The sequence below is a fragment of the Neolamprologus brichardi genome, chromosome 10 (genome assembly GCF_056152115.1).
Source record: "Neolamprologus brichardi isolate AB-2024 chromosome 10, ASM5615211v1, whole genome shotgun sequence".
NCBI lineage: Eukaryota > Metazoa > Chordata > Actinopteri > Cichliformes > Cichlidae > Neolamprologus > Neolamprologus brichardi.
In genome coordinates this window covers 11,317,335-11,329,629 of record NC_142113.1, presented here as the reverse complement: position 1 = coordinate 11,329,629, position 12,295 = coordinate 11,317,335, and the positions used below count along the sequence as shown (strand labels likewise).

General features: G+C 41.8%; 1 protein-coding gene across 1 annotated transcript; it reads right to left on the bottom strand.

Moving 5' to 3' along the window:
• Window positions 1–257: 257 nt before the first annotated feature.
• Window positions 258–8,352, bottom strand: adss2l (adenylosuccinate synthase 2, like). The gene is made up of 13 exons (XM_006799459.3): window positions 8,073–8,352; window positions 7,514–7,616; window positions 6,950–7,018; window positions 4,915–4,965; window positions 4,773–4,839; window positions 4,546–4,653; window positions 4,036–4,117; window positions 3,279–3,405; window positions 3,020–3,174; window positions 2,515–2,639; window positions 2,278–2,375; window positions 1,177–1,326; window positions 258–1,064 (listed from the first exon to the last, which is right to left on the bottom strand). The coding sequence occupies exons 1-13, from the start codon at window positions 8,304–8,306 to the stop codon at window positions 1,012–1,014; spliced, it is 1,422 nt and encodes a 473-aa protein (XP_006799522.1). The 5' UTR covers window positions 8,307–8,352; the 3' UTR covers window positions 258–1,011.
• Between the last annotated feature and the right edge of the window lie 3,943 nt (window positions 8,353–12,295).

The window sequence follows — 12,295 nt, the reverse complement described above, 5'->3', positions numbered from 1 at the left end:
ACGATAAAAACGATAACAAAATAACGCTGAAAACCAATAAAAACCTTGAAAACTATACATTTCACACCTGAGCCTCAACTCTCGCGGCCTGGTACCAAACGACTCACGGACCAGTACCGGTCCGAGGCCCGGGGGTTGGGGACCACTGTGCTAAAACCACCAGAAGTACTGAGATCTGTACAGAGCAGGTTTTTGGAATAAAACATGCTTCCAGAAAACAATTCACTGCATTAGAAAAGAAGAAGACTCTCTAAATATCAGGGTTTCCTTTTGTTGACTTTTATTTAATAGCAAGTTGAGTAAGCATCATACAAGATGGACCAAATACATAAAATGATCAACTAACGTAGCAAATCTGTGTGTGGATGTGAAAATGTCTTCAACTAAAGTTGCTTAGTGTCAATTTATGCTTTTTTTTTTCTTTTATTAACAATTGTTTCAAAGCAATACGTCCATTCCAACAACCACCATAGAGAGCATGTTACAAACTTAATAAATGAGACTGATTCATGTCTTGTCTTGTAAAGTGATCTAAAATTGCTCAATAGAAAAGTTCACAACCACAACATGGTTCACCCTCTAATAACAAAGTCGGAAAATAACCTTTTAAATACAAACGGCTTCCACACCTGTTCATCAGTGGCTCTACGGGTAAAAAAATAACTGCATGGTGAACAGATGTCAAATGAGCTAAATTAGCCTCCAATGTTAAAAATATACTGAGGAACGGCTTCAAGAATAATTGACTTTTTTGTACAAGCTTTTTAAAAATCAAGACCCTCATTAATACGCAGAATCGGTGGAATGCATAAATTATATCTGGATTACCGTGGATGTGTTGGACAAGCAGCAACTAAAAGGCTTCATGAGTACCTTTGCTGGTAAAGTATTCCTACCGGGTAGAGTGTGCATTTTAAACTCTTCTGGTAAACCTATGAAAACCTCAAGGTATCATCTGAGCTGGTGTCGAGCACTGCAGGGGGGAGGCGGGGGAAGCAGAAGACGGAGAGATCAAAACAGTTTGATGATGCTCTCCCTGGACTTGCCCACTCCGACCCACTTCACTGAAATGAGAAGACGCAGGGACCAAAATTCGATTGGCAGGTTTTGGCAAAGCGAACAAAGACGTTGGCTGCAGTTTCCATCCCCATTAAACTCAAGTATCTCTTTACAAACCTGGCACTTGCAGGAAGTCCTCGATGAACCGAATGTAATTTTGAGCCTGTACCGGAAGCTCCTCGAAACTCCGAGCCGTCTCCGTGCTGCAGCACCAGCCGGGCAACGTTTCGTATTCCACTTTCACTTGTGTCAAAACGTCCATGTTTGCTGCAAAAGAAGCATCGTTCAGAGAAAAATCGGTCCTGGGAAATCCAGCGCACCGGCCCAAAAAAACCCACTGAGCACAAAGAAATGATAACATGCTGTTTTTGTGCAGCTCTGGTGCTAATTTAAACAGAGGAGACCCTTCTGATTCATTAACTTAATGATTCAACTTCTTCTATTTGGCAGTACAAACAGAGAGATGAAGATGATAAAGCTGCGTCTGAACAGATTTTGACAAACTCAGGATGTTGCACTTCCTGCTGGAAAAAAAAAAAGCTGACCCATGTGAAATAAAGACACCCCCCCCCCCCCCATTCACATGAAACCAGATTCTTTTCAGTAATTATATTTCTGTCAATAAAGCTGGAGTAGGCAACATGTTTCTAGGCATCTCTAACAAAAAGAAGAAGAAAAGAAAAATCTATAATAACTTTTCAGCATATTGTTGTTTAAGTGGTCTGAGTAGGAAATGTGCAAACGTAGCCTGCTAAGGGCCACAGCAGCAGATCAGGTGAATAACAAGTGAGATGTGAGATACAGGCACAATGGATGTAAGCAGAGAGCAGCCACGTCAGAGAGCACTGTTCAAATCCTGTGTGAAGTCAGGAATCAATCTCAACTTCCTTTTATGGAGCACAGTTGTGTTCGTGATTGTCTGGGTGGAGTGGTTTTCTGTCCCAGCGGTCTGGATAACTGACCAGCCATAAACAATCAAAGACTTCAAAATGTCACGCGATCAACTGTTAGACTCAAATGTATAAGGATAGCACTATTCTGAAGAATGTGTACATCCTCATATCTTTTTACATTGTTGTGACACTTGTTTCAGAATTTACTGAGTCACAGAAACACTAAATCCTGACTTTAAGCTCCAAACTGGGCTCAAACTGTTCTTTCGAACCGTTGCATTTATACCATTTTTCTACAGATCTAGAAAACCTGGGAACATCCTACCTGGAAAACTTGGCAGAGGTTGTCCATTAACCTTATATGCCACGGCCACTTTAATCTCAGGCAGCGTGTCCAAAATGTCCAGCTTCGTCAGAGCAATTCTGCAGAAAGAATTTGTGTTCAGCTTGGATCACAACACAAAGAGCACATGGTGAAACTTGCTTCTAAACATAGCAACGATGCCAGTAATTACATCAGCCAGCGAGGGAAATATTCTGAAATCGTTTGAATGTTCCTTACGCAGAGAAGCCATTGACCATGTGGGCATATCTGACCAAAATCAGGTCCAGCCAACCACAACGCCTTCTTCTGCCCGTGGTCACACCAAACTCTCTGCCTCTACTCTGTAACAGATTCCCGGTCTCCTGCGGAGCAAGAAAGAGACACACAAAGTCAGAGTTTAAAGAGAGGAAAAAAACAATAAATAAATGGGAAGCATATTCCTTGATTTCAAGAGGCAATCACACCAATACTGCCTGCTCTAATAACTTTATTTTGTACAGAAAGTCAGATAAGCATACATTCATCTCTAGTAACACCTGCATGCACACTCCACTGTCACGCTCTCTACAGTACCGGGGATTTGCTGTAATCTGGGGGATCTGAATTGACGTAAGTTTGGCCACAATCGTGCGTCTGTAACATCAGGTTGGCAGCTGACCACAGAGGCTGAGCAACTGATGATGGAAGTAACTAGGATTTTTTTTAAACACAAAAAACCCCCAATTTGTGTCTTTTTACTCACGTTATCCTGTTCTGTTGGAAACGCACCAACACCCACACGGGTGGTGTAAGCTTTGACAACGCCGTACACGCGGCCAACATAGGACGGAGGCACCCCGAGTCCAGTGCACACGCCTCCAACGGTGCAGTTAGAAGATGTCACGAAAGGATACGTGCCTGAACAGAAAAACACCTGTTAATGTGAGGAAGCAAAAAAAACAAACAAAACACAACACGTCCATCATCTCAATTCAAATATTTAAAAACCTGTAGATGCTCACCAAAGTCAATATCCAGGAGAGCAGCGTTGGCTCCCTCCACCAGGATTTTCTTACTGGGTCCAGTAAGAGCTTTGTGCATGAAGTACACCCCGTCAGTTACCAGAGGACGCAGTCTCTCTGTGTATTCCTGAGAACACACACAAAAATATTACTTGATGAAAATCTATAAGACTTACCTATACTACTAAGTAAATAATCCGTTTATAGTGCTGTCATTAGAAATCATTTTTCTCAGATACATGAAAGTCCAGCAAACATGGCTGAAACCCTGACATCCCCTCCCTGATCAAAACTGGCCACAGCATGACTGCAGGAAACTGAACTGTGGATAGATGAAAGTTTACAGAGGTCGGGTCAGACGGTCTCTGAAAGCTGATTTTCTTTGAATAAGCTGACCCTCATAACAAAAGGTTTAAACAGCAGAGGAGTGGGGCTACTCTGCTCACAGCTAGAGCTGTACTCAGGGTAAACCATGCACAAAGATGTTATGCAGCTATCACACTAATCAAACAAACTGGACGGGACTCAGGCACGGTACATGCTAAGATAGTCAGACTACAGGTATAGCTCCACTATCTTAGCCTTACCACTGTGAAGTGAGTGAATATAAGAACTCCCAGTAACATAGGCAGCTACATGAAATTCAGCCATCATTAACCTTTACACCTGTGATTTTTCCTCTTGTGATGTGGGCCCAACACCAACACCTGAGCCATATAATACCATGAAATACCTCTATGTGATAAGCAGATCTCACCTTCAACTGTTGCAGTTCGCTGTCGATGTCGACATTAAGGTTTGGGTACATGGTGCGAAAATGTTCCGCCAGCATGCGAAACCTGCAAAACATGACGAGCAGGACAGATTATTAGTTAGACGTGTTAATGCATGTTTATGTGGAGCCTGTCTTTATGCAGCTGTGCTTCCACTCATTAGAGTTTTAACCTGACACACAGGAGAGAACGACTAAGTTACATAAGGTTTCCATAAAAGCTTTTTCAGCTGTTTTCCATAGATGGGTGCTGCCACCTGCTGGTAGGAGATTACATAAACTGACAATAACTGGACTAATGTGTTATAACACCTCATGTTTTGTCTGTGAGATGTTCCATTTTATTAAAATCCTTAAAATGTATGCCTAAACTTGCCATCTGACCAATCTATGATTCAAAGTCACTTAAACAGCGTTCCTGTCGGCGGCCACGTTATCACGTTATGGTGAGGTGATAATGTGCAACATGAGGTAGAGGAAAAACAAAGCGCTTACTTCTCCTCAAAAACTTTGAAATCTGAGACGAGGTCACAGACTCGCAGACCGTTCCGGGCGGCTTTCGAGGAGTAGGCAGGACCGATGCCCTTCTTAGTGGTCCCTAAACTGGAGCACGAATAAACACAACAAAGTCTATTAGGAAGTATAAACTAAACAGCCATCCCCAGTCTTTAATGCTGTTATACTGCATGCTATTATTAACGGTCATAAAATATTTGATTTACTTTTTCCCTTCTTGCTGCTGCCTCTGCTGCTCCTGGATTCCATCAACAGCTTGATGGAAGTTGAACACTACAGGAGGACAAACGGGACTGTCAATAAGAACACGTGTGTTACTCAAAACTTTGAGGAGAAACTCTTACTCACCGATGTGGGCGCGATCTGAAATCTTTAATCTTTCCTCCCATCCTTGTAATCCTGCACAGGAAACAACGATTCATGTGATGCAATGTTTTTACTGCAGGAAGCATCTTTTTTCTCTTCTTCTGCATTATTATTGATGCGTGCCCACACACACACACAGACTAATAAACGTTTGCTTCATGAAAAGCATAAAACCACTGAACTAGTGAGATGTTAAATGTTGAGAGTGAGAGGTGAGACAAGAGCATGGTTACCACTTTGCTGTCTCACATCTTCGTTTAACACTCAGTAAACTTTATAGGCCTTTTCCACTAGAACCTACTTGGGTCGGATCTGTTTTCAGGGTTTTCCATTAGGTGCCAGGTACTTTTTTAGTACCTGCTTGGCCAGAGTTTCCAAGCAATCTGAGACAATCTGAAATTGTGGCATCAGAGTCATGAGAGTGTCTCCTTAATGAAAATCAAAACTGTCATTTTTGAAACCTGACAACAAGTGTAATGGTTACACAGAAGAACACTGTGATCACAGAGCGTGACAAAAAACCACAGACTGAGCAGCAGGTATACCATCGCCTGCACGTGCTCCTTTGTTGTGGCATTCGTGTCACATATAAATGACATCACGAACTCTCGGTTACGTTGCTATAACGACTCCCCGCACATTAAGTGGTACTCAATTGTAATGGAAAATGAGTGAAACAGAGTTGAGATGAGCCACGTAAGTCGAGCTGAGAAGGTACTAGTGGAAAAGGGGCATTGGTGAACTGAGGACACCCACTGCACTATTTCTTTCTTTTTTTCTTAAATTTCTTTTGTTCTTTTTTTAAAAATTTCTTTTGTTCTTCCTTGCAGTGTAACTAAAGAAGAACTGGCATATATGTTGCTGCACTTTTATGCATCTTCATATTGCAGCACACCTCTTCTCCCCTTCCTCTGCAGTGGGCAGACTGCAGTCCCTGTATAATAAATATCTGAGACGATTTATATAATGAAACAATGCTTGTTTACAATTTGACCGGATTTTGGACAGCCGTTCTTCCTCATTTGCCTTAGAGCATTTCCAAATATTAAGGAAGGGTGAAAATGACTCAGTCTGGTGTGACAAGCTGTTTTGAAGGATTTCACACATTCCTTGAGCCTTTTGAACACCTGACTGAGTCATTTATCGTAATAGCACACAAACCCAAATTTGTGGCTGTCATGACAGATTTATGGTTCCAAACATTGTTCAGTTTTATCCAGTTTAATCATCATAGAGATGAAAAGGAAAAGACTATTTGCTGGAGCTGGAGTTCGTCGAGAAACTGTTTTACTCTTGTTTTATAGTTGTGGTGCAAACACTCTTTCAATACAGTCAGAAGACATTCAACACACATGGTCACTGCACTATTTCTGAAACGCTGTCAGCCAGTTTGGAGCCTCCTAATTTCAATAAGCTCTAAATGTTTTCAGATCTGTTAGGAAGGCCAGTTTTATCTGCCAGCCTCTTGCTACGAAAGCCATGCTGCTGGAATACATGCAGCATGTGCTTTTGCAGCATCTTGCTTCAACATCCAAGGCCTTTCCTGAGAAATCTCATTTAATGCTGATCTTATTCAGCATTAAATAGGGAGATACTCATACCATCACAGATACCAGCTTATTATCTAAATGATGGCATTCCTTGTGTATCTGCAATTTTGAAAACTGGCTAATGTTACAACAAAAAAATCACTCTGGGAAGCTGTTTTAATAGCCAGAAATGTTACTAATTAACGTAGCTGGTTGTGAAATAAGCAAGTTAATTAGTATAATGTTGTTTTTAATATTACACAACACCATCTCACCATTTCAAATCCAAAATAAGGATATATATTTTTCCAAAAACAAAGATATATAAGGGGTCGGTCTCACTCTTATTTATTTTTTTAAATATTATATAATGCCATTTTACAATACGTCCCAGTTTTATTTTAATAATACAAATATCTTTTTTTCTTTGGAGGGGGGGGGGGGTTTAAATCTACCCTGAAATGATCCTTTATGCTGTGACACTGTACCTTTGCCTTTACGCAGATTCTTTTCGGCCTCCTCAAACAGTCCCGGCAGGTGTATCACCACTCCGTTACCTGTAAGGTGAAACTGAACTTTTAACAAGCCTCGTATAACTCATCTTATACACTTTAGCATCAAGTGTTCCAGTGTGGGAAACAAACTGCTCATGTTTTCCCTCAGCTTTTGTTTGGATGACATCTCAGTGCACCCCCTCTCCCAGTTTCCTGTTTTTACAGTAAGCCTAATGGAAACAAAAGCTATTAAAAGCATGACATCCAAACAAAACATACAATAAAGAGATGAGGAATGTTTATAAGCACAACAGCACACTGTACATGGTTTAATTCCTGTGGCTGTAAAACTGCACTGACTAGGAGGTCTTTTTATTATCTAGACGAGCCTTAATAACACAGGATCTGGGTCATGTCCTTAACAGCGCGAAACAGACGGACTGATAAGACTGTCTGCATATGACGTTCACTCTGATAAAGGTGGTTATTAATGCGTTATGGCATCTTCATCACGCTTCACCATCAGCAAGACTTTCAAAACTCATGGCTCGTCCTTACCAATGAATGAGGTGGCCTTCTTGTTGAGCACCCCACTGGGCAGCAGATGGAAGTCGTACTCCACAGAATCCACAACCACGGTGTGACCTGCATTGTTTCCTCCCTGTGAACACAACATAACATCCATAACCTGCTCACAGTATAAGACCGATACAATGTTGTGTTGTGGTAAAACATGTTCAGTGTGAACAAAGGGTTAAAAGCTCCTGTTCCTGTAGGGGCTGTGTGGCTTTAACAAAGTAAAATATAGCACTTTTTTTCGTAGGTGCGTCATTCCATTGTATAATGTCATGTTCACGGTCATTTGTCTAACTCTGTAAAACTGTATGGATTTCGAAGCACCACATTAGATTACAAACGACAGAACTTAGGTAGCAGTGCTCATTAGCGCCATAGCAGCTCTACATCTGGGGAGGTCAGCCAAGGTTGTTGACGTCGGTCATGAATATTTAACTGCAGCTAAACGGTGACGAGGCCCCGCGTTATATTCACAACAAGTGTAAGAAGTGGTGTGTTTAAGGGTAAAAGGTGACAAAAGATCGACAGCGTAGCTTGGTACCTGGCACCTGCACACAATATCCGCATCCATGGCGAGTAAGTCCACTACTTTGCCTTTTCCTTCGTCCCCCCACTGCGCTCCGAGCACGACGGTCACTTTGTTCTGCGGCTCCTTCGGAGTCCTGAGTGGGTGCTCCTGCGGGACACCCTCCCGCGGCCGCTTAACGACCGGCTCCCCGTTCAGGGACGTGGTCTCCCGACCGTTAACGTTAGCCATGCTGCTTTCGGATGCCATGCTGCTGCCCCTCTTCCCGCAAACCGGAAAATCGTATTGGCGCGTTCTCTCGTCTACGGGAAGTGCTCGACTTCCGCTTTACGGGACATCCTCTTTTAGCTTTACTTTTTCTTCCCCCTGAATAAAACATACGTGTTCACACATAATTATTATCACTATCTATCATTTCAATTTATGCTGACTAACTGCTATATAAACGCCTTGTCGGTCTGTTAAATTGTTTTGTTTTTTTTTGTCTAATTTAAAAGTAACACACTCACTGATCTCCACTTCCGCTATCAAAGTTTTTTTTCAACATTCGCGATTTTCTTTTTAGTGTATTCTTTTTTTAACTTTCATTTTATTGTATTTAACTCGTCAGTTGATAATTTGAGTAATAAATTAAAGTTCCCTTTTAAAACTGCAATGAGAGCAATTCAGTCAGAGGCACAGCAGAGGGCACTAGTGAGCAAGTCATCTGAGAACACCGAAAGACTAAATTAATTATTTACGTTGTTGGACTGTCAGTATCTACGAAGCTGTGTTTTTAAAAGAAGAAAAACGCAATAATAAATCTAAAAAATACAGCAAACCTAGGTTCCTATTTTGTTCTATAAAGACAGTACATGCATGTGTCTGATCTGCCACAGGGAAACTTACATTGTTGAAATAATAAATAAATAAAATCGCGCCAACGTTGGTTTGATGTCAGGAAGGATAGCTGGACGTTATCCACAATAAAATCTTACACATATGTTTAATAGATAGCATATTGTGTTGGCTCAGTGTGACTGCTGTCAGAGAATATTGGAAATTACGTGCGCTGCTTGCTTCATTCCTTAAGTCAAAATGGCGGATGTTGTAAAGTGGTTCGTTGTGCTGTGACTTCCCAAATAGAGGAGTTTACACATTCAGACTCTAACATTGCAAAGACCCCCCACACCTGCCGTTTGCTGTGGTGCTTGGCACAGACCCTTTGGATCCTTACGTTGTGGGGTGGGGACTGTGTGGACTGAGCTAGTTCCAGCAGGTCTCACAAAAGCTCGCTCAGAATCTGGAGAGTTTGTAGGTCGTGAGTCAATTTCTTTTTGTGCCCTGCTGCTGGGGGATGGCTCTGTTGGGGAGTGCGTGATTGTCAGGATAGTCTGCAACACAGTGGTAGTAGGCACTCCAGCTCATGTCACTGTTAGTTTCTTCCTGCACATATCAGTTCAACTATCAACAGAAACAAACGGGTGCACTGAAGTTTATTTTCTGGAGTACAAGTTTAAAGACGTCCATATATTTTAAATATATATATTCATTTTGCACAGTTTGTCCAATACTCTACTACTGCAGATGTAGCCATTTTCATTTTATTGATGTAAGTAAAGTATTTAAAAAGAAAAAACTATAATATATGCTTTTTGGAATTTATACGTGTCCGTATTTCTCTCTTGCTGAAGTGTTAGGCACCATGTGAGGTTAGTATAACTGTAATTTGCTGGCAATATGCTTGCATAACGGCAATAAAGATCATTAATCTTCCCACATCTGTCATATCTGTGCAACACTGTGCAGCACAGGGACAACAACATTTCTTTTAAGCAGGAATTTCTCTGATCATCACTGCATCATAACCCCTTGATAAAAACAGGCAGAGCTGATGGTAGCTTACCTTTTTACCTCAGTTAAAGTCAAACAAGACTCCTCCTGCACTGCCTCACACTGTATCATGAGGAGCAGTTGAAGATGGCTGAATGTCATGAACACACAAACTCTCTGATAAGAATTCATTGTGTTTTATTTATTAATAATATCCAATACAACATTTAAGAGTTCCACAAACATGCAACATATTTAAAATAGTGAATTACTGATGCAACGGTGCATTCAAAAAGTGAACATCCTTTGTTTAAGGATGATTATTATAATAATCCATTTGCCTGGAGGTTGTATTTTAATTAAGAGGACATTATATATCTCCCTGCCACATTATATATTATGAAGACATTCATTATATCATTTCCAATATGGAAATCACTGATTTATGACAGGTTTAATTTACAGGCATGCAGACACATCAGGTTCTGCGCTGGTCCAGTGTCACATCAGCACTTTTGCACTGAGCTTACTTCCTCTTTGCAGTTAGTATCATTGTCCTGTAATGATAAGTAGATCATAAATATATTCGTGCAATATGCTGGCGCACTTTCAGGGTGAGCTCGTCATTTACAATTTCACTGTTTGAGGTTACAGGTGGTTATTTGAATAGACCATCAGTGCAAAATGACAGACTCGCTGAGCAACACAATAAGGCTTTATTCACCGTATATGCTTTCCTTCAGCAATGCCACCTTTAACCTTGGGAGATAAAACCTGTACCTGTACACGCGCAGCAGGACGAACGCGGCAGTGGCCTACAGAACTGACAGGCAGAGGCTGGAAATCACTGGCTGTCAATTCATAGGTCATCACCTTGTGCCCCATCTCTCTTTAGCTACATACCAATCTTTCAAAGATGCAGTAACGCACACTCACAAAAAAAAGCAGAATGGAAAATAAAAGCAATTGCGTGCTGGCTTCTTGTCGTCTTTGGTAGATCTCTGCAAGTAACAGCACCTCCACTGGAACTGACACAGCTTCCACATGGAGTTGCTGTTACATCCAGCAAGCACCAGAAGGCTCGTCGCCGATGATAAACAGCACGAGGCACGCCGCTCGGACTGATGAACAAACCTGTCTTTGGATCAGGGTCCAGTTTACTGAAGAGGAGAGGAGCACCAAAAGAGAGCCCAGAGGTGGACTCAGCATTTGGACTCGGAGGCAGCTGCTTTAGTAAGAGAGGAGTCTCCTCTTGCAAGTGACTTTGACCTGGCAATTTCCTCCTCCCAGTTTTTATAACCTGAAGTAAACGGCATCATTGCTCACGCTGCTCCAACAGCATGTCCAAAGGGCCAAGGCCTGTAGAGATAACACAGATTTTATGGCAGCTGTCAACATGAGGGCTTTCAATGTGTGAGTAAAAGGGTGTGTCTGACCTGTGTACCTGCTATCCTAGCATTTCCTGCTTACGCCTAAATGAGTCTTCTAATAACCATCAAGTTCTTACTAAGTAATTATGAGGATAAATCTCAAACGTCAAATTACCCAGTTTGACTTTAATCAAGTTAATTTTAGGTCTTGTAGTAAACGTAAGTAAAAGTAAGTTTCTTTTTCGACCTGCTTTGTTCAGCTTGCAGGGTTATGTCTGTGTAGACTTTGGCTTGTAGTAAAACTGCACAGAAGAAAGAAAAGAAAAGAAAAACAGAACAATAAAGCAATTCAAAGCCCAGCAGTTACACTTAGACCAGCTGCTGTTCTTGTACTTGGTTTGTTTTAATTGTTTTGAACGAATCAATCAGACTGCACTAAATTGCTTTCAAGCAGACACATTAGCATTCATTTGAAAACAGCACGTGTCTCTTCTGATCACTGATCCAAACAACGATCCAGTGCTTACACTACATTTAGTTATGTTCTGAAGGTCTAAACGTAGGAAGGATGAAGCTGGGTCTTGCCTGGTCATCGCTTGGTTCTGTTTTGTTATTGTGACTGAAAAAAACAAACAAAAAAGAAGTCGTACTCACCTTCTCGCTCAACGGGGCGCAGTGGATTTCGCAGAGGAGGCCAAAGGTTTGAGCAGCACGGTGTCGTGACACACAGAGCCAGCGCTGGGAGCAGCAGAAAGCGGGTTACAGCCAAGACGAGTAGAAACTCAGCACACGGGACCGACACAGGTGAAGTCACACCTTCGTGGATACTGACAGCGCGTGGTTTGTTTTTTTTAAGACGTAAATGTCAGCAGTGACAGCGGAGAAATGGCAAAGAAGCAGAGCGGCCAGTTTATGAGATCAGGAGTTGGTGCAAAGTTAATTATTATACTCGCAGTCAATATTTAACAGGCCCAGCGCCCGGCCCCTCTGTCCAACATCCTGATTCCATGCTGAGTGGCACAGAGGGTAGGGCCAGTGTCAAGCACATCTCTTTTG

Excerpts from the sequence above, each read along its gene's own strand:
- adss2l (XM_006799459.3), bottom strand. The coding sequence starts at position 8,306 with ATGGCATCCGAAAGCAGCATGGCTAACGTTAACGGTCGGGAGACCACG. Across the intron at positions 7,019-7,513 it reads GAAGGCCACCTCATTCATTG|GTAACGGAGTGGTGATACAC; the intron begins GTAAGGACGAGC and ends TTCACCTTACAG. Across the intron at positions 2,640-3,019 it reads TTCCAACAGAACAGGATAAC|GAGACCGGGAATCTGTTACA; the intron begins GTGAGTAAAAAG and ends CTTGCTCCGCAG.